The following is a 23,450-nucleotide window of genomic DNA, read 5'->3' as shown; positions in this document are numbered from 1 at the left end:
TACAGTAATTGAATTGATTAAAAATGTAATATGTAGACTCAGACTAAGCTAATGTGGATGTTTGAAATTGATTTTAAAATGTCCAACAGACTATGCGCGCTTTATTTGTTCACGTGCGAATCTTTACTTCGATACTGAAATGATGTTTGAAACTTTGTATGCTCCACTTAAGTGCATTATATTTGAAGATCTGTACATCCGCTCGTTTGATCGTTTGTCCATCCGTTCGTCCGTCGGTCCCGCTTTATGTTAAATGTTTTGGTCAAGGTAGTCACGGTCTATTGAAGATAGAAAATGGTAGTGCGAGTGCGGCATCCAACTTATGTGTAATAAAACATTCTTGCTTCTAATAAACCCTGTTGATTAAATTAACAAACTCTTAAGTGTACAATCCCTTAGGCAAATTGCACATGTATCAGCGTCCTTTTGTTCATAAGCATGTTGGAAATCCGGTCCCAACGTACTTAATTCTTAAACTGTTATTTTCATCAACATTTATAAATGCTTGTTTCTAACCAAAATTAACACCTGATCGATTATATATATATGTGTGGGTTTTCCCTTATATTTGACAACGTCATAGTTGAAAATGTATAAATAGATAAACTAGGAAGTACGTTTAACACAAAATAGTCAAAAAGAGCAATATTGTAAGTATTTATAATCTTGTTTAAATAAACTTTAAATGTTCTCATTAAACCGAACTAGGTTTCCTTTTTTGGATGATGAATAGTTTTTTTTTCTGCCGGTTAATAAAGTGTGTATGAGGGCGTGTTGTGTTGATAGAATTATGTCCTTGAAATAAATAATTCGATTGACATAATTATTTGGGCGTTTTTCAATAAAAGTGTGAATTTCAGACCTTAAACAAATGGAAAATCAACTTTTATTTTAATTTATTTTGAGTACCTCTACTGTAGACCTGTTTGTTAATAAAAAGTGCAATCTTAAATACACTTTAAAATGATATTATTTTCATAATTTATGTTCTGTTTCGTAGGGGACATTGGTCCACTACGAAACTGCTTCTGAACGCACATCTTATTGCATTTTAAATAATGTCTCCTATAGACATTCTAGTTTGTTTTACTTTATATAAACTAGGAAGATCTTTTTTTTTTCAATTGGAGAACAAATCTTTTATCGATAAAGATTAGGCAGAACTTCACATATGAAGGTACAACTCATGTTACGTAGTGGACATTTAATAAGTTTCGTAGTTGATATATAAAATGTTTTTTGGTGGACAAAACGTTTTGTGGTTGACATCCATCCCTATATTGCAATAGTAACAAGCATGTTTCTATTCATCAAAGCAGGTACTAAGCTGTACACTGATATTTTTTTTATAATTTTAAAACCTGATACTGAAGGAGGTTTGACCCGTTTCGTAGTGGACGTTAACAAAAATACGGTATCAAGCTGGTTCATTTGATGTGCTCAATTCTTTTTGCCAACAATTTAACTACCGTTATAAAAGTATCACTTCTTTTGTAAGACCCTAATATTTATATTTCTTGCAATAATTGATTTTATAAAACTGTTTATTAGCACAAGGAGTAGGTCCAGTAAGACCCCTTTTTGGCGCAAAAATATAACAGTTTTACAAAAATGTTAAAATGTAAACTTTTAGTTATTTATCGGAAAGAATAATGCTTCTGCTACAGAAAAAAGGGCTATTTTATACAATACAATGCTCATATATCGGGAGCTAGCATCATTAAGTCATGCTAAATTACTGAAATCGTCACAATTTTAGCATTTTTGTTAAATTTCAGACGGTTATCGTCTTGAATGAAAGTGGCCGCATTCGTGTTCATTCTTAAAATTTAAATGTAAGTTGTATTTGATGATAATACTTAACATATATAAAGGTTGAGGATGAACACGGATGCGGCCACTTTCCTTTCTGACAAAAACTATCTGAAAAGTGACATTTTTTGGCATATTTGATAGATTTTTCATATTTAAGCTCGAGTCAGAGCATTTTATTGACTAAATCAGTTAAAATCTTTCACATAAACTAATTGAGTCAACTGAAATAGACACATAAGTGTTTAAAAAGTGTCCAAAATCTTTAGTCAGATGAACCTGAAATTTGAGGCCAAAATCGTCCCTTACCGGACCTTCTCCTTTAATTAGTTCGTTCCGTAGCGGACATTTTGTCAGGAATGTTATAGGACACACCTTGTAAAATTCAAAATTCTTTGTCAAAAGCTGTTTATTAAAATATGTTAGCTCTAAACATACTTTTGAATAATTGAAGAACTTAAACTAAGTAAACATAACATTTATTTCTACCTTTTTTACAATAGTTTAGAGTATGAATATTGAACAGGAGGTCTAGGGACATGCCATTTTGGTTATTTGAACCATTCAGGAATCAAAATCTTATTAATCCCTCTAAAAAAAGTATGTTTTTTTTATTTAAAATGTTAAATCTAGTTCAATTTACTGACTGCACAAAATATTACTTGTAAAGATCAAAAACATTTTTTTTCAAGTGGCTGGGACAAGAAATCACGTTTTTATTGACAAAACCGTTTCGTGGTGGACAAAACATTTCGTGGTTCTAATATACTTTTAGTATACATGTTCTTAGACATATGTCTAAAATTAACCCTTACAGAACCCCAACAGAACAATGCAAATAAAAATATTTTATTTTACATTTACCTACGTATTTTACACAAAGTTTCTAAAATATTAAGTGAGGATATTGTAACTACATTTATCGGATATAGCGGATGTGATGGTATTTCATTAAAATCATTGTTGTAATATTTTTGGAGATCATAGGCAAATATATTAAAATCAATATTATATATAAAGTACATCAGGATGTGAACTTCTAAACTGATAGTATCGTTTGTCGGATTTCATGAAAAGAACAAATAGTTCTCCTTTACAACATATAACCAGCCCAGTAGTCAGCACGTCTTTGTTGACTTGAGTTATCGTTGATATGTTCATAATTATAAATTAACTGTTAAAAAAATTAGAATTTTTGAAAAAGAAGGGCTTTTCTACCTCAGGAATAGATTACCTTATCTGTAACACTTTTAGGAATTTTTGGTCCTCAACACTCTTTAACTTCGTACTCTATTTGGCCTTTTAAACATATTTTGATTCAGCGTTTATGATGCGTTTTTTGCAGACGAAACGTGCGTCTGGCGTAAATATAAAATTATAGTCCTGGTATCTATGATGAGTTTATTTATCAACAAGAGTACATGCACTAGTCTTTACAACTAAGGATGCGTTAAACTAGTTTTAAAGCGTATAGATGATAGATACATTTTACTTGTAATGTGTAACAAACGTGGAGATAGAACGATATGTTTAGATTCCTAACTTAAGGGTAGTGTTATATGTTATCTCGTTGATTCATCTTTCCCCACCCCCGCAAAGCTGGTGCATTGCAAATTAATATAAAACATTTGTTTTGTCTTTTCTTTGAAACAATACTACATTTGTAACATTTTGCAATCCTGAACTACCACAATTTCATGTGAAATTGAAAAATCGTCTAAATGAAATAAGCTGCAATGCTATTCAACATAAAAATAAAAACAAACGCCATAAGTTTTGTACTGAGAGATACCAAACCTCTTAATATTTTCAAATGAGTCGGAGTTGCTTCAGACATTGTCAAACCAAAAAGATCAAAGAAGCCGGACCATTTAATTTCACATTCAAATATATTGATGTTCTTCCCATTAACATTGCAAACTTTTGTGATTCGGTTATATAAATATATCCTTAAAACTATAATTAAAGGAACAACAGACATGGCTTCATCAGTCTCATGTTTAGAGTTATATCACGAATTTGACATGAGCAGTCAACTCAGTACCAGAATCTGTGACAATTTCCCCCACTTGAGTAGCAATTAACCAACTTTATCTGCATATGGGATATACGTTTCCCAACTCATTCGGTATTCAAGAGCTTGCAGCTGCTACTCAGACTTCGTGAACGTCACCAATGAACTACTCGTCTCTTTTTTTTTAAAGAGTTCATCAGAAGATACTAAGACCTTGTTTTTGAAAAATATTCCCTACCAACTTCACAAAGGATACACAATGGTCTTGAAGTATAGATTCTAGTTATTGACGTTGTTAATCATCTTAATTTATAACTTGTTATAGTATTCTTTATATGTGTCAGCGTAAATTTATATATTTACTGTAAAGTCTATTGTTAAAAATATCCATCAGATGAAGCTCCATTTTATACTTTTCGTCATTGTGTGATATTCTATGGTAAATTCATGTGTTCCTGTTTTTCGGTTTTTGTAAATGCTTTGTCAATATGCCTTTGTGTTTATCTTTGTTGACAAAGCTCGTTTTTATAGTACTTAAGAATATTATGACACAATAATAACTACTGTACCCCGAATATATATGTTTACCTATTATGTCTGTTGGATATGTTTACAAATCGTTGTCAATATAATGGAATTGTAAGCGACTATCATACACGTGTTAGGTTAAGCTCGCTCTTAAACCATGTTTAATCCACCGTTTTCTACATAAGAAAATGCCTGTACTAAGTCAGCAATATTAATTTGATGTGTTTGAGCTTTTGATTTTACCATATGAGAAGGGATTTTCCGTTTTGAATTTTCTTCCTGAGTTAGTTTTTTTGTGTTATTTTACTTTATGCATGATTTAAAGATTCAAAGATATTTGAAACAGAGTTATCGACTATTTGAGTAATTCTAAATTAAGCAGGGGTTTGATTGAACTGTCTAGTAATCGTTTTATCCAGGTAATTGTTGTGTATGAGAAAGCCCAAGAGATCAACTATCAATATATTATAGTTCTTGTACATATATTTAAAACAAACATTGTCAAAGAATATCATCAATTAAGCAGCAGTAGTTTTCTGATGATCAAATCTAACTGATCAATTAAAAAGACAAACCAAGGCAAAATAAATTACCTCTTGAATCAAACGAACTTCTGTAATTCAGTAGTTGTCGTTTGTTTTTGTGTTACATATTTGTTTTTCGTTGATTTTTTTACATAAATAAGGCCGTTAGTTTTCTCGTTTGAAATGTTTTACATTGTCTTATCGGGGCCTAGTATAGCTGACTATGCGGTATGGGCTCATTGTTGAAGGCCGTACGGTGACCTATAGTTGTTAATGTCTGTGTCACTTTGGTCTTTTGTGGATAGTTGTCTCATTGGCAATCATATCACATCTTCTTTTTTATATCCATTTTCCATCAAGTTAATCCAAAACAAGAAACTCATTTGTTCGCCTATTTTGGTCGTAGATTTTATTCGACCTTTTCATGTCATTTATATTTTTTTCTCAAATATCATTTTATTTATAAGAATCTATAGATATGACCCATCAAATAATTTCTGAATTATTTATCAAAAATGCAATTTCCGTACAGAAGTTTTCTGTAATATATGTGAAAAGATGTTGAAAGCGGCATTTGATTTATTGTGTTACAATGTATCATACATGTGTATAAAAACAACTTCTAGCCAACTCGTCAATTACACATGTTACAGTGCATAGCAAATTATTATATGACGTTTCGACAAAAAAAATCAACTAATGAATTACAATGTCTGTTTCAGAAATGGCTTCTGAAAATTTTGATTGGAAAAATGCTTTCAAGAAAAATAGAGTTAAAATCGTGAGAGGCTTGGCCAATCCTGATGAAGTTGGAGGTCATCTTTATCAAATGAAAATTTTTAATGACGAAATGTACGAAACTGTCAAAGTAAGTTCCCTTATAAAATAGTAAAGTTAGTTCATAAACGTATTTAGAATCATTGGGCTGCCCAGCATATCAGGAAAATAGACCAGGTTTTGTTAACGTGTAAAAACGGTAATGTCTATGAAACGTCAATGAGAGAAAATAAATCATTAGTTTCCAACGATTGTCAAAGCACTTGAGAGCCAGGGCTCCAACCGTTCAGAAAAAAATGTTTTCGTTTCTTTGGATTTAGACGAACATTTTCATTGGGTGAATATATTCTTTTCAATAGTAAAACCATTGAATGATAAACTGGTGACAAGTTTTGGTACTTAAACTATACGTCTGATCTCGTCACATGATTATTTAGCTCGTGAATTTGAAAAACCTCGAATAGAAATTCAACGCTCTCATGTTTAAGGTTTCTTGTGGATTTTTTTTGTACAATAAAGAGTAAGCAACATTATTAAGGTGGTATGGGAGCCTAAATTAAAAATGATAGAATTTGTTCATACTTTGCCAAAACGTAGTATCTATTGATATATATTTCAAAAATACAATAAAAATGATAGGCCACCGTGTATTTTCTCAAGCTACCGGTTGTGACAAAATGGCACATTTTGTATGGATTATACAGAAAAAAAAACATCATTATGTGATTAGAAGCTAAACTAAATGATAGAATTGTAAAATAAAATACGAGAAGATAGCTTTTAGAAAATGCTTTGATAATATCAAAAGAAAAGATAGGGGCATCGTGCGTTTTTTCCGGCTAAAATTCAAAATAGCAAAATTCCATGTGGATTCCTTCAGAAAATGCACTATTTCAGTGTTTTACCTCTCCTTAAAATGCAAATTAAAAAAAAATAAAAAATCAACAAACATAATTTACATTTGTGAAAATATTAATATTCAGAAGTTATAATTATATAAATTTGTTCTTTTAAATGCAAATGCATAGTTGTTACCTACATTCCTGCATCAAATTTTGCTAACTTGATAGAAAATCTGGAACTTAGATTCTCTGTTTTTCACAATCCAAGATGGCGAAAGACACCCATACCACTTTAAGCCACAGAAAGAACAAAGGTTGATTCAGATGATATGAGCTAAATATGTTTAGACATTTATTTTACAAATATTTGTTTATCGTTTGAAAATGCCAAAGCCATCAATTGACAGGCATTTGACATACATCACACCACTATACATGATATCTTACTGTTACCCGTTCATCTTTATATCTTTCATTTTAACTGGGCTTTGTTTTACCTTCAAAATTATGGCAATAAGATAGATTTAGTTTCGTTACTTAGCTATATGAAAACAATTGACAATTCAGCATTTTTACAGTTGCATGTATTATGAATAAATGTGCACTCATTATTGTTCTTCATAGAATACATTGTAAAGTTGTAATTGAACATGTCATGCGCACATAGACGTGTAACAATACTTAAGCTCGAGTTCTTAAAATGTTTGATTTCTAGATACCAATTTAATTGAATCAAAGTCAATTTAATAACAATGTTATGACGTAAAACTATTTTCAACATGAAGATTTTGAGAGATGACTTTGTCTTTACCATCTTTAAATGGCAGTGTAATTGAACTATCATGACTATAATACTAGTATATTTTGACGTGCAAGAAGGAGTTATAGCTGTTCATTCCATTCTCAATTTTATTTTTATCACAATGTATATTCATCCAGATATTTAACGAACAGTGTGTTTGTATATTTGATTTTAAATTTAAACTTTAAAATATATAACTGATATTTAACGAACAGTGTGTTTGTATATTTGATTTTAAATTTAAACTTTAAAATATATAACTGGTAAAGAGAAGCGAAAAATACCAAAAAGATATTGAACTTATCAACCAAAATGAAAACGCCATGACAATGAAATACGAAGTCCAAAAGAAACACAACAGTAAAGAAAAGAAAATGTACATACAAAGACGATCTGAATCATAGCAAGGAATGAATTACTCCCCATATCTATTTGGAGATAAAAAAAAAATGTTTTCAAGATAAATTAGAACTTCACGTATAACCATTATGTAATTAAATAAACGAATAATGTGAAAATTTTCGGTCATTCAAAATGTTCTGTCTTGACTTATAAATATTTCCTTGTTTTACACAATTCAAGCAAATAGACGAAACAGAGAAGAAAACGAGACAGATTTTAGACTTTTTAAACTATCGAGGAAAGAAAGGTGTATCGGCTTTGCATGACGCTTTTCTGGAGAGTAACAACGAAGAGCTTGCCAAAGCCCTTGCACCTTATGTTATAGAAGTTGAAAAAAGAGACAACAAGACGGAACCATTAAGTAAGTATACGCTTCGCTTTAGGAATGAAAACTTATATTGGGCAAACCAAAAATTCAGTGGCCTTGCTCTTATCTATTTCCTTGAGTATTACACTTTGAACTCTAACTATATGAAAATCTGTTAGAACTTTAAAAAAAAATTGTTTCCTTTTTTTTTTTCTTCTTCAAACTTCATAAGTAAATTAACGTAATGTTAAAAAAAATTAAAAAAAAAACAATTTAAAATTTAATAATACAAATAATGACAAATGACGTATGTACATCACAACTTGTCTTAGTTTTTATTACCAATGTTAAACATTTATTTATCAAACTTTTGTTTGGACAGATATAAATTCATTTTCAATAATTACAAGAAAAAAGTAAAATAAAAAAAAAAACTAAACGCCGAGCAAAATTCAAAAAGGAAAGTCCCTAATCAGATGAAAAAAAAACAAACTCAAACACTACAAACGAATGGATAACAACTGTCATATTCTTGACTTGGTACAGACATTTTTTATGATGAAAATGGTGGATTCATGAACAATTACTTAAAAAAAAAACGTAGTAAAGAAGCACAAAAGGACATACATCTTTCATAAAGAAGATATTGTAGTGTGCCAATAAGACAATTCTCCATTCTAGTCACAAATAGTAAAAGTAAACCATTATAGGTCCAAGTACTTGATTTTTGATGACAAAAGTAATCCGCAGGACTTTTCGTTACTGAGGCCCTCAAATGTAGTGTATTTATGGTAAGCAAGAATCCTGACAATCAACACAACATTGATATATACAAAACAGTCTGCATAAAATAAACTTAGCTTTAATTTATAAGAGAAAAATTACGTAGACAAGAATTGTACCTCACATGAGACGGAATGAATGATAAGGGAGATTCAAGGCAACGGTAGTAAACCGATGTCCAAATCTCATTAAAGCGCGATCAGTTACGGAGACAATTAAAAGAAACACTAACATATTGGGTTATATGATAAACGAAAAAAGGAAAAAAAGCGAAACAAATTTCAGAAATCACCCTACACTCTTCCAAAATAGGTAACCTTGAACCCATATTAAACTCTTCAAATTTCCCTAGGTCTATATTAAAAAATTCTGAATAAATTTTAGACTGTAAGAATGAACAACAAATACCGTATATTTCTCAACATAAAAACTATATTTTGAGATATTAACAAATATCATTAACTTAGTTCCTTATTAAACAAAATTTAAGAACAAAAAGATGTGATCTTATTGCCAATAAGACAACTTTACACCAGCGATAATATTATGTTTCAAAAAGTTTGCAATTTTTTCTCGTCAACAAATAAATCTTTAACATTGAAGACAAACAAAAGTGTATTGTAAGCTATTACATTGGATTACTGTTACAATTATATCATCACATGCTGTACACTTTTTGTACATTGAAGAATGGCCTCCAAACAAATTAGAAAACGAGGATATGTTGAAAGATAAGGTCATCAAGTTAAAGGATCCCAAAAGTCCTTGGTGTATTCACGACTATGGAAAAGATGTAAGATAATGTAAATCCTTAGGTCCTCGATGCTCTTCAACTCCGTTATTTATTTAGTCTTTTTAACCTATTTAATTTGAACGTCACTGACAAGTCTTGTGTAGACGAAACGCGCGTCTGGCGAACAAAATTTGAATCGTTGTATCTATGAGGAGTTTATTTAGTGCAGCAAGAAACATACTTTTCTTGGATATTATATTTTTGGTAGAAATTATTTTGATGGTTTCTGGTATGAAAACTTAAAGTGAAAAAAACAAGCGACAGTAATAACTTTACATATACATTAAAATACACATATGTCTTTACTGCGTACGCGTGAAGTAAGATAAGGATAACAAATCTAAGATAAAACAATAGAGTTGTATTTCTTCTTACAGATAAGTGATAAATGAAGAATGTTTACCAAAAAACGAACGTGCGGGTGTTTTTTTTTTTAATCATTCACCATATTATCTGTTTACACTTTATATTATACCAAGGTTTAATTTTAATGAGTCTGCTTTTGAGTCCACAAAAGCTACGTCAAAGGCTTATGTGCAAAATGGTGTTTCACACTATCTTCTCTGAAATGTCATATATAAATGAAGCGTTGCAACATTTTTTGTTGACGAAATACGAGTGCTAGTAATAAACGTTATGTGGCTTTCACCGTTTTGTTTTCGATACACAAATCTAAAACAAACGAGATAGAAAGCATTATGCACTATTCAATGTTACATAATTCATAAGAAGGACGTTATTTAGGTATATATACCATTAAGGTTAGTGTTACTCTACATATTGGTTGATATTGATACCAGTTTCGTTTGAATAAGCAAAACACTAATACGTTGATGTAGAATTATTTGAAAAAAAAAGGTCAATTTCACATTTTGTATTTTTAAAAGGGCAAATTGCTTTTGAGGATAAATCTATAATCAAACAGTTTATACTGCATTACTGGAATCATATTCATGTATTATAGTATTCAATTCTCGTAAAAATTATCATAGAAAAGTGCTCCAAACATTTAATCATCTCACAAGTTTGCTTTATATTTTGCAGCACGCATACACAATTCAGAATGAGTGTAGAGGAAAGGTTTTCATTATCAACAATGTACATTTTGATGGACCATTGCAAAATCGAGATGCTTCTAATATGGATGCAGAGAATTTGACCACATTGTTTTCGGAACTCCATTTTACTGTGTTTCAAGAACAAGATTTAACAGCAAAGGTAATTAGATATCAATGAAAAATATATATTTAGGCCGCCATCCACCACAATATAAAACGAAACCAATATATAAACAATACTTCGATAACGTGAATGCAGTGAGTGTTTGAAGATAGCGCGTAAATATTTTTAACAAACGTTAAAAGTTCTAATTCACTAACGGTCAATGGTTAAGAAGAAATAAAATCAATATTTAATATATGTTTGTACGTCTTACCAAAAACAACGTCATGTACTTAACGTAATAACTATTTACATCTGTGTATGACATCTTGTACCAAACATATCATTCATTTGTACTTACATAGTTAGATAAGAATTACGAGTTGTCAAAATTAGACTATTTTGACATATTTTTCATTGCTTTTTACGCAATGTTTTAATGCCTTGTGGTTATGTTTCATGTTTTTAATGCCTTGTGGTTAGGTTTCCCGAAAAATTTAAAATATAAATGCAGACATATGACCAGTATTGGCACATTTTATCTTGCTGTTCGGTGTGAGCCAAGGCTTCGTGTCGAAGACTGTACTTTGACCTATAATGTTTGTTCTTTTACAAATTGTGAATTGAATGGAAAGTTGTCTCATTGCTACTCATACCACATCTTGTTATATATATCTGACCATTTTAAGACTTGGAAAATCGCTTGCCAAAATGGGGCATCTATTTTGCTATGCGGGATGCCAAAATTTGCAACCTTGTCTTGTTTTAACAAGGAACGTTCAATATATCGTATAGAAAGGCTAGTTGCAAGGCATCAGTATTTGTCAAATATAGCCTCATTGTACAGTGGCATTCACGATACCCGTAATTCATCTCGATCCAGTCGGTTAACCAGGACCTTCCTATTGTAATACTAAGTCTTGTTATTTTTATCTCATCCTATGCATGAATGAAATATAAATCACTGGATCTGGATATAAATTAAACAACATCAACCGATACTAGAGTTGACCTGTTCAGTAGATACAGTTTTATGCATACATGTAACTTAATGAAAAAAATTGAAAACAACACGTTTAATAATTTTATGCGTCCGAAGCGCTTGTCTTGATTTACCTTCATTAGGACACTCAAAGCCAAATTTTTTAACACCGAGGATGTATAAGAACCGAAACAGTTGAAGAGCTTTATGAGAGAAAATACCTCAAAAAATTCAAATCCATCTTAGGTCTACTTTGCTCGATGGAGTCGAAACCTTAGTTTCTTTATAATTTCAAAATTTATAAACGAACATTTTTTTTTATAAATCATATCAGTACTGAAGTACTAGAAAACTGTCTGTGATTAGATATTTCTCGAAGTACAAACAGATTGAACTTTACGACGATCATATTTTCAAAAATGAAAAATAATTTTAAGTTCGCATTGAAATTATCCCTGTCATATTCCTACAGGTTTTTTTGTAAAATGAAATGTTAAAGTACAACAATAGACAATTACAAATGAAATTTAAAACTTAGTTTCTTGGCTTTTTAAAAGCTACGATGGTTACTCTTGTATTGTATTTTTTTTTCAACAATCCCGAATCACGATGAATGGTGAGATAATATTTTAGCGTAGGGAAATTATTCATTTTAGGGTATGCAATCTTTCCTGCAAAATTCTGCTGAACAGTTACAAAAGGACGAGATCTGTGCAGAATGTGTTATTTTGATAATAATGAGCCACGGCGTGGGGACAAAAGTGTATGGAGTTGATTGCTTGCTAGTTGAGATAAAAGAGTTAACAGATTGCTTTTCAACTGCTAATTGTGACAGTCTACATGGCAAACCGAGACTTGTTTTTATTCAGGCTTGTCGTTCCGGTAAGGAAATTTAATCATTTTAAAACATAACTAGTCATGTTTGCATAATTGATTAATTGTTTACTCCTGACAGAAGAATGCTGTATCTTTCAAGCATTATGTTTTTCTCTAGATTAACGTTTTCTATCGATAATTTAAAAAATGTTGAATTAAATAACGCACATATTTTGACAGATATTCAACATAAGCCCAACCTTATCATATAGAATAACTGTATAAAAAAAACAACGTTTGAACCTAAATAGCATAATCATGCCTTAGATTTTACAACAAAACAAAAAATCAGCGGAATCCACAAAGTGCGCAGGAATATTATCATTTATATTTTTGTTGTTCTTTTGTATGTAAAATATGGTTGAAAATTTTAAATATTACTCTCCCTGTAGTGAAAGGTCCAACCAATTAAACATATTGAAAACACTTCACTATTTTAGTGGTGACAGCAGCTAAATGATTGCGAACCTCATCGATCCATTCTTTATATTTTGAAAAATAAAATGCATATACTTTCATATTCATTTAAAAAACAAATAAACCTGAAGCTGAAATAATAACGATTAATTTTTAAGATTTGACCAATCTGGATACTTTTTTTTTACATATGATAGGTTCCAGATACTTATGGTTTAATTATCAACATCGTTATATTTTATCTCAAGGACGTACTTAAGTGAAATTTTAAAGATATCGAATTTGAAATTGAGACTATAAGGCTGTAGGGCATTTGTTATAATACAGAATAAAAAAATATTGATAGGTTATGGAGCTCTTTTCGAGATATTTGATTTGATATATAAGAAAATGACGAGAAAAGGCTGACTCGGTCTTTTACCTTATATCTGCATTAGTTTGATTTGGGTCTCAAATAGAACAAAAAGAAATCTAGAATCGGTAAATGATCTGTTATGTGGTTTTGAATTCTTATATAAAGATTGTTGTTTTCCACTCGTTCCGTTCATTATATATTATACGCTTAAGCCGGGGCACCTGAGATCACCCCAAGTTTTTGGTGGGGTTCGTGGTGCTCAGTCTTAAGTTTTCTATGTTGTTTCTTGTGTATTATTATTTATCTGTTTGTCTTTTTCATCCTAAGCATTGTCAGTTAATTTTCGATGTATGTGTTTGAATGTTCCTCTGGTATCTTTCGCCCCTCTTGAATTTGTCAGGTTTTTTTTATGGACATCCACTTTTAAATTTACTGGAGAGTTCTGCTTTTTTTTTTTTTTTTTGTACACCTCCCCTGATTAAACAAAGTGTCATAAAAGTCAAGTTTTTATGGCAACTGTTGTCAATATGGATTAAACTAAAGTTGTGCTGACTCATGTTTAAAAATTGTATTGATCGATCCGGGTGTTTGCAGGTATAATCAGATCTTTTAGTTCCACGTTTAAGTATTTTAACGTCATTATTTAGTTAAAATAAAATATATTTTGAACACGGTTATTCAATTCTTTCATTTCATTCTATGCAAGTTGAAACAGCGTCGATAGATAAAACTGTCCACTTAGTTAAGCCCGGTGAGCAGGTTGAGATCGAATGTATTGTCAAGTCTTCCAAATCAATACAAAATGTGTATTGGGAATGGGATAACTTAGAGACCAAAGTAAAGAAAAGAGATTTCTATCGTATAACAGAATGGAACAACTCTAATAAATATTGCCTCCAACAGATGAAAAGCGTCAGGAGCCTGTTTGTAAAGAATGTTTCAGAAAATGACAAAGGGAAGTACAGATGCATTATCAAACATGACGATGAGTCTGTTTCTGTCAGTAATTTTACTGAACTACAGCTAGATATCAAAGAGAGTAAGTATCACACGCAGATCATTTTGTTTTAAAGAAAATTTACTTTGTTATTGCAAAACTAACCCCCAAAAAACCACCACAAACAACTACCAGATCTTAATCAACCAAAACAAAAGTGAACGAGTCTGATTCGTCTTATTGTAGAATGTGTAAGGTACAAAAACGTCACTCTAGACAAGATTACAGATTTCGACCCAAGGATTGACTGATCTTTATTTTAATTTTCAAACTTTATCAAAGCTTTTTGTTTAAAATTGTCCGTGTATCCGTAAAGAGATTTGTATAAACAGCAATACATGTACATTAAATTGAAAGTATGCAAGAAAAGAAGAAAAGGAAAATACGGCAGTCAAAATCAAAGAACAGTTTCATGAATATATATGTTAATAATAAGAAAAGCCCAATTATATTTATATAACATGTAAAATACCACAAACGTATATTGTAACACATGTTTACCTTTTCAAAATAAATGCACTGGAAAGTCAAACATCTAATTAGTTTGAAATTCATAAAATAGAATATAGACCATCCTTGCCATTCCAAAAACAAAGTACTCCAAGTCTTTCTTGAAGGACCGTATAACTAAGTTTATGTGTAATTACCCAATTTATGTTTTGGAATTCTGGGACATTTGTATTACAAGTCATGTCAATAATAAAGGACCAGCTTCCTGACGAATAGTTATCAAAAGTACCAGGATTATAATTTTATACGCCAGACGCATGTTTCGTCTTCATAAGACTCATCAGTGACACTCAGATCAAAATAGTTAAAAAGCCAAACAAATACGAAGTTGAAGAGCATTGAGGACCCAAAATTCCTAAAAGTTGTGCCAAATACGGCTAAGGTTATCTACTCCTGGGGTAAAAAAATCCTTAGTTCATTAATTGTAAAAATAAAAGACGTGCATAACCAGTTTCAGTCGCAGCATACGAGTTTATGAAAAGAAATTGTTTCTTCGAGTAATAACCTCTGATGACATGTACTCCGTGCACAGCTAAACTATTAATGTGAGTAGTTTGCAGTAATGTCGGAATTACATGTTTTAAATACACTTCAGAGAGCAATAGTGAACTGCCGAAAGTATTTGAAAAATTGTCAACGGCAGGACGTGATGAAATCGATTCAGTACCGTCAGTACAAGAAACGGAGCATAAATGTTCTCAACAATCTACATTTCTTGATCATCCATATGCAGATTCCTAATTGCATATGCAACACCAGAAGGTAATTGATAAAATCTCAATATATATATTATATTCTTGAAAAATGTGTCTTTATATAGGGAACCCACATAGTTTGATCTTTAAATGTCGTTTCTAAACTATTCGATTCAACATAATCGTTGAAACAACCTATCGGGCTCAAGCCATAGTCTAATATTTCTTCTTACTTTTCAATATTTGAGAGGATATGTTAGCAGTCATCTTTATAACATTTTAGGTGAGTTTATATCTCAGACTGGTATCTGCAAACATACAACAATTGCAAATATGGCTTTGTTTGAACACGTCTAGTATATTTATTAGGTAAATTGTGTCAGATATATGGTTACAGATGATACTGTTGTGACAAGAATTCTAAATTGACCATTTGAGGTAGAAACTGTGAACTTTAATTGACAAATAAGCATACAGTAAGATATGGACTGGAGACAGAGGCAGGATTGGATAGCTTATAATCTTGAATGTTGTAATGATTGACTGCTAAACATTACATTTATAGTATTCAGATATGCTTTCAATATGTATTCAAAACAGTTTAAACAGGTTCTAGGCATTTTATATCAGAAAATATGCAAATAGGGTAAGCTGGCAATAATAATAATAATAATTAAAATGTCAATTGTTCTTGAACAATTGAGAGGTCTTTCCTTTTCGAAATGTAAAGTAAATGTTCCAATAGGCGTAGAATGCATTGAAAAGCTCTCAAACACACACAAAACCGTTAAAAAATTACAAAAACAACAAATTCGATAATTTGGACATGACCTTGACTTTTGACCTTGTAACCTTTGTGAAGGTCATTGGTCCACAATGTCATTGTAAAAGACCCAATGGGGGTAGGACTTTTCGTTCAAGAGTTAAAGCTAGTTTTACCTTTTCAGAAACCGTTAACGGGGGTTATGCCCCTTAAGAATATGTCAAATCCTTTCGGTGAAAATGTAAAAAAGTTGTGCTTCAGTCACCTAAACATTTTTCACTGTTGACTATTTTTGTAAGATTAACCGTTTTTGAGATATCGACTAAAAAGTTGAAAGGTCAAAGGTCAAGGTCAACCTTAAAAACATTTAAAACACACTAAAAAGCCTTAAAATAAGGTCAAAAACACATAATTCGCTTTTTGGAACATGACTTTGACCTTTGACCTTGTGACCTTTGTCAAGGTCATTAGTCCACAATGTCATTGCTGAAGACCCCATGGGTCTAGGACCTTTGGTTATATAGTAAAAGCTGATTTTGTCTTTTCAGAAACCTAAATCAGGGGTTATGCCCCTTACAGAAAGGTCAAATCTCTTCGGTCAAAATGTAACAAAGTTGCGCCTTAATGACCCAAACATTTTCCACTATTCAAAACTTCTGTAAGTATAATGGTTTCTGAGATTATCCGATAACAAGGTGTTAGGTCAAAGGTCAAAGTCAACATACACATTTGACCTTGAGGTATTTTTCAAAGTCACATGAATTGATGATGAATGGTGAAGATCCTAGGTGTCTACGACTTACGGTTTCTGAGTTTTGGTGGCCAACCGACACGGGTTAATTTTCATAGGGGCATAACCCTACAAATGAGTCGTTGAATCCTTTCGATCCAAATGTGACGAAGAACCGGGGTCTGGTCCTGAACAAATTTCACCCTTCGGTTTTTTTCTACCTATTACGGTTACGGTGTTGGAACGATAACAAGGTTTTTGGGTTTCGGAGGGATTACTCCGAACCGACAAAATATTTCGACTTACAGGGTGAGTTCCGGATAGGTATTCATGACACCGATACAAAGTGTGAACATGAAAGCGACATGGTGTACGGTTACGGAGGGAAATTTTGTTAAAGTTTGGCGGAACAAGAAGAATAATAATAATTAAAATGTCAATTGTTCTTGAACAATTGAGAGGTCTTTCCTTTTATAATGTAAAATATATGTTCAAATAGACGTAGAATGTATTGAAAAGCTTTAAAACACACTGCAAATCCTTTAAATAAGGTCAAAAACACATAATTCGCTATATGGGACATGACCTTGACCTTTGACCTTTTGACCTTTGTCAAGGTCATTAGTCCCCAATGTCATTGCTGAAGACCCCATGGGTCTAGGACCTTTGGTTATATAGTAAAAGCTGATTTTGTCTTTTCAGAAACCTAAAACAGGGGTTATGCCCCTTATAAAAAGGTCAAATCTCTTTGGTCAAAATGTAACAAAGTTGCGCCTTAATGACCCAAACATTTTCCACTATTCAAAACTTCTGTAAGTATAATGGTTTTTGAGTTGTTCTGATAACAAGGTGTTAGGTCAAAGGTCAAGGTCAACATACACATTTGACCTTGAGGTATTTTTGAAAGTCTCATGAATTGTTGATGAATGGTGAAGATCCTAGGTCTCTACGATTTACGGTTTCTGAGTTTTGGTGGTCCACCGACACCGGTTAATTTTCAAAGGGGCATAACCCTACCAATGAGTCGTTGAATCTTTTCGAATCAAATGTAACGAAGAACCGGGGTCTGGTCCTGAACAAATTTCACCCTTTGTTTTTTTTCTATCTATTACGGTTACGGTGTTGGAACGATAACAAGGTTTTTTGGTTTCGGAGGGATTACTCCGAACCGACAAAATATTTCGACTAACAGGGTGAGTTCCGGATAGGTATTCATGGCACCGATACAAAGTGAGAACATGAAAGCGACACGTCTTACGGTTTAGGCTTCTAACTTCGTCAAAGTTTGGCGGAAAAAGAATAATAATAATTAAACTGTCAATTGTTCTTGAACAATTGAGAGGTCTTTCCTTTTGTAATGTAAAATACATGTTCAAATAGACGTAGAATGTATTGAAAAGCTTTAAAACACACTGAAAAACCTTTAAATAAGGTTAAAAACACCAAATTCGCTATATGGGACATGACCTTGACCTTTGACCTTTTGACCTTTGTCAAGGTCATTAGTCCCCAATGTCATTGCCGAAGACCCCATGGGTCTAGGACCTTTGGTTATATAGTAAAAGATGATTTTGTCTTTCCAGAAACCTAAAACAGGTGTTATGCCCCTTAAAAAAAGGTCAAATCTCTTCGGTCAAAATGTAACAAAGTTGTGCCGTAATGACCCAAACATTTTCCACTATTTAAAACTTCTGTAAGTATAATGGTTTTTGAGTTGTTCTGATAACAAGGTGTTAGGTCAAAGGTCAAGGTCAACATACACATTTGACCTTGAGGTATTTTTGAAAGTCTCATGAATTGTTGATGAATGGTGAAGATCCTAGGTCTCTACGATTTACGGTTTCTGAGTTTTGGTGGTCCACCGACACCGGTTAATTTTCAAAGGGGCATAACCCTACCAATGAGTCGTTGAATCTTTTCGAATCAAATGTAACGAAGAACCGGGGTCTGGTCCTGAACAAATTTCACCCTTTGTTTTTTTTCTATCTATTACGGTTACGGTGTTGGAACGATAACAAGGTTTTTTGGTTTCGGAGGGATTACTCCGAACCGACAAAATATTTCGACTAACAGGGTGAGTTCCGGATAGGTATTCATGACACCGATACAAAGTGAGAACATGAAAGCGACACGTCTTACGGTTTAGGCTGCTAACTTCGTCAAAGTTTGGCGGAAAAAGAATAATAATAAACAGAAGAAATACAGTAAGGTCTTTCCTTATAGAAAAAGGAAAGACCTTAATAATAATAAACAGAAGAAATACAGTAAGGTCTTTCCTTATAGAAAAAGGAAAGACCTTAATAATAATCAGAAGAAATACAGTAAGGTCTTTCCTTATAGAAAAAGGAAAGACCTTAATTATTATTATTATTGTTATTAGTATTATTAGGTCTTTCCACTTTTCTGTGGAAAGACCTATTGTATTTGTTCTGATTATTATCATTATATTTTTTTCTTCCGCCAAATTTTGTTTTCGCATAAATTTTTTGTTTTACAATATGTCGCTAAGATATTTTCTATATAGTATCATACAGTTTATGCGCTTATTATTTTCACCCATTCTAAACCAAATACTTTTCTTTGAAGGAGTTATCTCCCCGAACACTATTTTCCTTGTGACTACATCTCCTTCATAACCGAAAAAGAAAGCGACAAATTCATTTTATAAAATCGCTCGTTATATCCTTTGCATGATTTGTCCTATTTTGACCGAAGTGATACGAACACTCCATATGATGGTTATTACCGATTATGCATTTGATATCAGTGATATGCATTTCTATCTTGTAAACCATAAGTGATTGAGACCTAGGATCTTTTGATTTGAGGTCCTTGGTCCAAAAAAATGAAAATTAGCTCAAGGTCAAAGGTCAAGGTCATATTCTAAATTTTGGATTTGGATAATTTTCCAAAAACCGTATAAGATATTGACAAAATACTTTTACTAAATTTTTAGTTGCGACATGTCGTAACATGTAAATTTTGATTGCAAGGGGGCGTTGAATCTAAAAGGGAGTTTCTCCCCTCTTGTATGTAAAAATACGCGTATGGAGATATAACTCATTAATCAAATATAATTAGGACCTATGGTCTTTTGATTTGAGGTCCTTGGTTTGATGACCTTGAAATTAATCTCAAAGTTGATGACCTTGAAATTAATCTCAAGGTCGTAACTTAAATTGACCCTCTAGATTTTGACCTTTGCTTTTACCTCATATGTATACATGAAAAAGCCACGAGATAGGTTTCAAACCATTTAACCTTGAAAAAAACAACCAGAAGTGACCTTGTGTAATTCGGAAATAGCTATTTTTTGTACTTTATTAATATAAAAGAATATGACCCAAATATTTTTGGAATCAGTGTCAAGTAAATATTCAAATAGTATCGGAAGTAACATTTTTCAAACCGGAAGTAACAAATTATCTCCCTTATTTTTTTTTTTGTATGGAAACCATATATTTTTGGAATCACCGTACAATAAGCTATCATTTGACGATTGAAATGACATTTTCAACCTTATTTTACTACTTTCATATTAAAATACATGGTTTTTGGTGGAAAGATCACTGAATAATTGGTTTTTAATTATTATTATTATTATTATTATTGTTATTTTTATTATATTATTAAGGTACTTCAGCCTGGCTTAATAACGAGGTTGGTTCGTGGTTCATGACTGCAATTGTGTGGACTTTTAAATACCATGCACATGAAGAGGAATTACATCATTTACTAATCCGGGTATTTATTGTGTGTATTTACAGATCGAAGAACAATATTTTTATAATTCAAATTTAATTTAAAGCTTTAAAAAGCCAGTATCGATAACCTTTGTCAATGTGCATCTTTAAAAATGCATATTGTGGACTAGTATAGAATTCGCGACAGTGTCTCAAAGTATCTTTTGTTTTGCAATAAACAATAAGCAAAAATGCAAAAAAAATAGTTTTAAATCACCACTAAAGAGCAATGCGGCTAAATATATCTGCATTTGTACTGATCTTGTCTTACTTATCATTTCTACTTCTTTAGATTAAAGTTAAATTGAAGTTTAATTTATAGTATACATTATATGTTGTTAAACTTTTTGTCAAAATCCCTTAAGAATGTTTAACTTGTTAATTATATGACATTTTTTTTTTCAATAAACAATCCTCTGCGAATTTTCATTTGAACTGATGGCTCATTTTGTCTTGCTGGTCATTTTTGACTTTAACAAGTTTCCAATATACATTTTAAGATATAAGGCAAAAATGCAATTTAAGTGAAAAAATGTGTCGTATGAATTTTTTTATGCCAATAGACAAAAGCTAGGGCTCAACACACGAAACACAACTGTCCGAGTTTCTCTGTCTACAGAAATTTCAAAAAATGTAGACATAACATACATACATATATAAATATATTGAGCAGTGGTATACTACTTAATTTATTCATATTGGCCATTTGAGGAAGGCTCGTAGTTCTAATGCAACATTAAAAGATAGAATTGAGAATTGAATAGGGAATGTGTAAAAAATTTAACAAGCTGACTAAAGAGCAGAAAACACATTTGGGTCACCAATAAGTCTTCAAAGCTTCAAGATCAGCCAGCAACAGAAGACGGGCTTCATACTACCCTAACCAATAATTTATACAAGTTCTGCAAAATGGACGCCACACTAACAAGACTTAACTCCGAAACATACAAATAAGCCAAAATAAAAAAATATTATCACAAGCTAGAGGTTCCTGTTATGAGACAGACGCAAACATGTGTCAGTGTTAATATATATAGGAAGATGTGGTATGAGTGACAACGATACAACTCTCCATCCAAGTCACATTTTGTAAAAGTAAACCATTATAAGTCGAAAAACCCTCTTCAACACGGAGCCTTGACTCACACCGAACAGCAAGCTATTAAAGGCCCCCAAAATTACTATTGTTAAACCATACAAACGGGAAATCCAACGGTCTAATATATATATAAAAAAAAGAGAAACTCTTATGAACCATACCAACAAACGACAACAACCGAACATCAGATTCCTGGCTTAGGGCAGGTGCAAACGAATGCAGCGGGCTTATACGTTTTTATAGGTATCAACCTGTTTCCCTAATCTCAAACAATAGTGTAAAATCACAACATAAAAAGACACACTATAGATATTAATTGAAATGGTCAACTCAATCATAAGACATATCAACACAAGTAAATATACACTGAACGAATGACTTTAATCTATAACACAATCTAAATACAAAATCAATAATAACAGGGGTGAATAAATAAAGGCAACAGTACTATACCGCTGAGAAACATTGACCAATTTCAGAAAAACAACAATTACCCTTAACAAAAGGCCGCCAAATAATAATATACACAGATAAATGGAAATAATTTTGTTGTAAGATAAGGGAAATATTTTTATAAAACAAATTTACGTAATGTAGTAAATTAGATCAATAGAGAGTTTATAATATCAAATCGGGGAATTTTGAAAAAGTATAATAAACCATTTTTGAACTAACTCACCAATATTTACTTTTATTAAAGGTAAACAGATTAGTTGGAAAAGAAGGACATACAAAAAAGAAGGAAATGACTGTTGCTGAGGTGAAATCCAATCTGAGGAAAAAATTCTTCTTTTTCCCAGGAATCCACAACAACCCTCCGGAACTATTTAAATAGTAAAGATTGACAATATTGTCATTTTGTTTCTTAATTGCTATTACATGAAACGTCAAATTTTTAAATTTGTTGAAAATGTTTTATATACTTGAACGTCTAATTATAACTCTGACTAAAGTATTACTCTAAAAGAAGTGAACGTGCACTTATTTTAAAAAGAAAAAAAAACTTCAATGCAAGACTTTATTTAATATATTATGTTCATGCAGGGGTTCAATAAATCGATACCATTAAAAATGTTAAAAGACGCATTTCGTATGATTCAATCGTATGAACAAGCTATGATATAATTTTATTATGGCTGATATTGTTGTTGTTTTTGTATCATTATGCTAAGAATATTTTCGTAATTATTTTTTTAACGTAAAAACATCAATGTTAATGCTTGAAAATGTTTATTATTGGTAATAAGATCTTAAAATGACAATATACTCAAGGCCCTTAGAAATGCAACATATATTGTGCTAACAAAATTAGAATTGATCCTCATTTAACTACTTATCATGCTTACCATACTTCTTTATGGAAACGATTGCATGCAGAAATCATTTGAAGCACTAAAGTTTAAACCAATTGATTGCTAAAATACACATACATGGACAGATGATAGTTAGAAGGTACAAAAAAGAACTCAAAACAGACCCATTCGTGGCATTCGGCTGTTGTCTGCTCTATGGTCGGGTTGTTGTCTCTTTGACATATT

General features: G+C 31.7%; 1 protein-coding gene across 1 annotated transcript; it reads left to right on the top strand.

The window, feature by feature from the left end:
• The first annotated feature begins 561 nt into the window (after window positions 1–561).
• LOC143080503 (caspase-2-like) lies at window positions 562–23,200 on the top strand. The gene is made up of 10 exons (XM_076256370.1): window positions 562–650; window positions 5,601–5,746; window positions 7,882–8,062; window positions 9,481–9,584; window positions 10,629–10,802; window positions 12,384–12,609; window positions 14,082–14,414; window positions 15,478–15,644; window positions 20,705–20,814; window positions 22,613–23,200. Exons 2-8 carry the CDS (start codon window positions 5,603–5,605, stop codon window positions 15,621–15,623), a joined length of 1,308 nt encoding a protein of 435 aa, XP_076112485.1. The 5' UTR covers window positions 562–650; window positions 5,601–5,602; the 3' UTR covers window positions 15,624–15,644; window positions 20,705–20,814; window positions 22,613–23,200.
• Window positions 23,201–23,450: the final 250 nt, after the last annotated feature.

The sequence above is a fragment of the Mytilus galloprovincialis genome, chromosome 1 (genome assembly GCF_965363235.1).
Source record: "Mytilus galloprovincialis chromosome 1, xbMytGall1.hap1.1, whole genome shotgun sequence".
NCBI classification, from domain to species: domain Eukaryota; kingdom Metazoa; phylum Mollusca; class Bivalvia; order Mytilida; family Mytilidae; genus Mytilus; species Mytilus galloprovincialis.
Note: the sequence above shows the minus strand (reverse complement) of the source record. Positions and strands in the feature narration are given on the sequence as shown.